This window comes from Bison bison, unplaced genomic scaffold (genome assembly GCF_000754665.1).
Source record: "Bison bison bison isolate TAMUID 2011002044 unplaced genomic scaffold, Bison_UMD1.0 scf7180017835053, whole genome shotgun sequence".
Taxonomy (NCBI): Eukaryota; Metazoa; Chordata; class Mammalia; order Artiodactyla; family Bovidae; genus Bison; species Bison bison.
The window spans coordinates 10,766-12,093 of NW_011472936.1; the positions used below are offsets into that span (position 1 = coordinate 10,766).

Consider the following 1,328-nt stretch of genomic DNA (forward strand, 5'->3'; position numbering starts at 1 on the left):
GTCCTCCAAATACCTGATTGACCTCCCTGCCATCTTTTAAGACCTAGTGCATGGTCTGCTTACTGTGAGAAACCTTTCCTGAGCACTCATCAGGAACCAGGCATAGGGTGTTATTTCATCTTTTCCTGTGTCCATGCTTGATCTCCTAAATTACTCAATAGATTATGACCTTTGTAACCCCTCTGGTATCTAGTGTGGCACAGTGCCTGGCACATAGTCACTACTTACTAAATATTAGTTGATTGATGGGTTGTTTAGTAGGAGGGTAGAATGGAGAGGGACTGGCCACAAAAGTGTATCCAGAGAGTTGAACCCTTTTCTGGAGGACAGATAATATTTTTTCCTCATCTTTTTATATTGGGAGCCATAGCCAGTGCCTGGAGTGCAGTAATTGAGCTCAGCCAAGCAGTGACTCTGTGCCAGGCACTGTGCTAGGTGCTGGGTAAAGTTTCTAAGTGAATGAAGGACTTTTGAAGTTGTGCCTCTGTTTCCCAACTTCTGTTTGTCCACCTTTCCTGCTGGTGAATTTCAGTGTTTCTGTGGTTGTCAGGTATTAAGAGTCCCAGTGCACAGCCCAAGATGCTTCCTCTCCAGAATGGGTCTCTTCTCTAAACTGGGGCTGTTCCCCTGGTATGCCAGAAAACCTCCAGGTTGGTCACAGCTCTTTCTGGGATCAGCATGGAAGGAAAACTTCACCCAGGTGATAGCCAAGAAGCATCAAAGAGGACAGGAAAGTCAGAAGAAACCAAGACATCTTGGGCCACTAGATGATTCCTGGCAGGAAAGGTAAGGCCCTTCCCCTTAACAAGTCTGAATCTCTGGGCCTGTTGAAATTCTGTAGGCTTGATGTGCAATGTGGTGTTGCAAGGATTCAGAGGGCACCTCAGGTAGGATACCCAGGACAAACTGAAAACATCTAAGGAATACTGGCAGAAATGCTTTGGGATTGCAGAAAATACTCTTCTTGCCTTTACGTGTGTTTTTGGCAGAAAGGGGATATTAAACTGCAATCCTCTGTCTAAAAAGGTCCAGGATAGGTCTGCTGAAAACAAGGGACTTGGAGATGAGATGGATTAGAAATGAATAGTCCCACTGCAGTCATGCAAATACAAATATACCTCATTTTATGCAACAACTGTATTTTCTAAATCAAATTATATTTTAAAAGCGTTAGGGAGGTGAGCTATTTAAAGGAACCCAACAGTGAAGCCTTTTTGTAATATGATTAATTACCTCCTGGATTTTTCTTATATTAGGTTTGCCCATCTGTTCAGCTTTGTTAAGCAGATAGCACCAAAATGGGCTCTCCTCCCAGACTCTTATCTCCC

General features: G+C 43.7%; 1 protein-coding gene across 1 annotated transcript in view; it reads left to right on the forward strand.

Annotated features, from left to right (window-relative positions):
* Positions 1-465: 465 nt before the first annotated feature.
* TRMT2B (tRNA methyltransferase 2 homolog B (S. cerevisiae)) overlaps positions 466-1,328 on the forward strand; it is a gene marked incomplete at its 5' end in the record, with an annotated part of 31,479 nt that continues 30,616 nt past the window's right edge. The window contains 2 exon segments of the mRNA XM_010832817.1: positions 466-786; positions 842-887. Of these exon segments, the coding sequence (XP_010831119.1) occupies positions 466-786; positions 842-887 (367 nt within the window).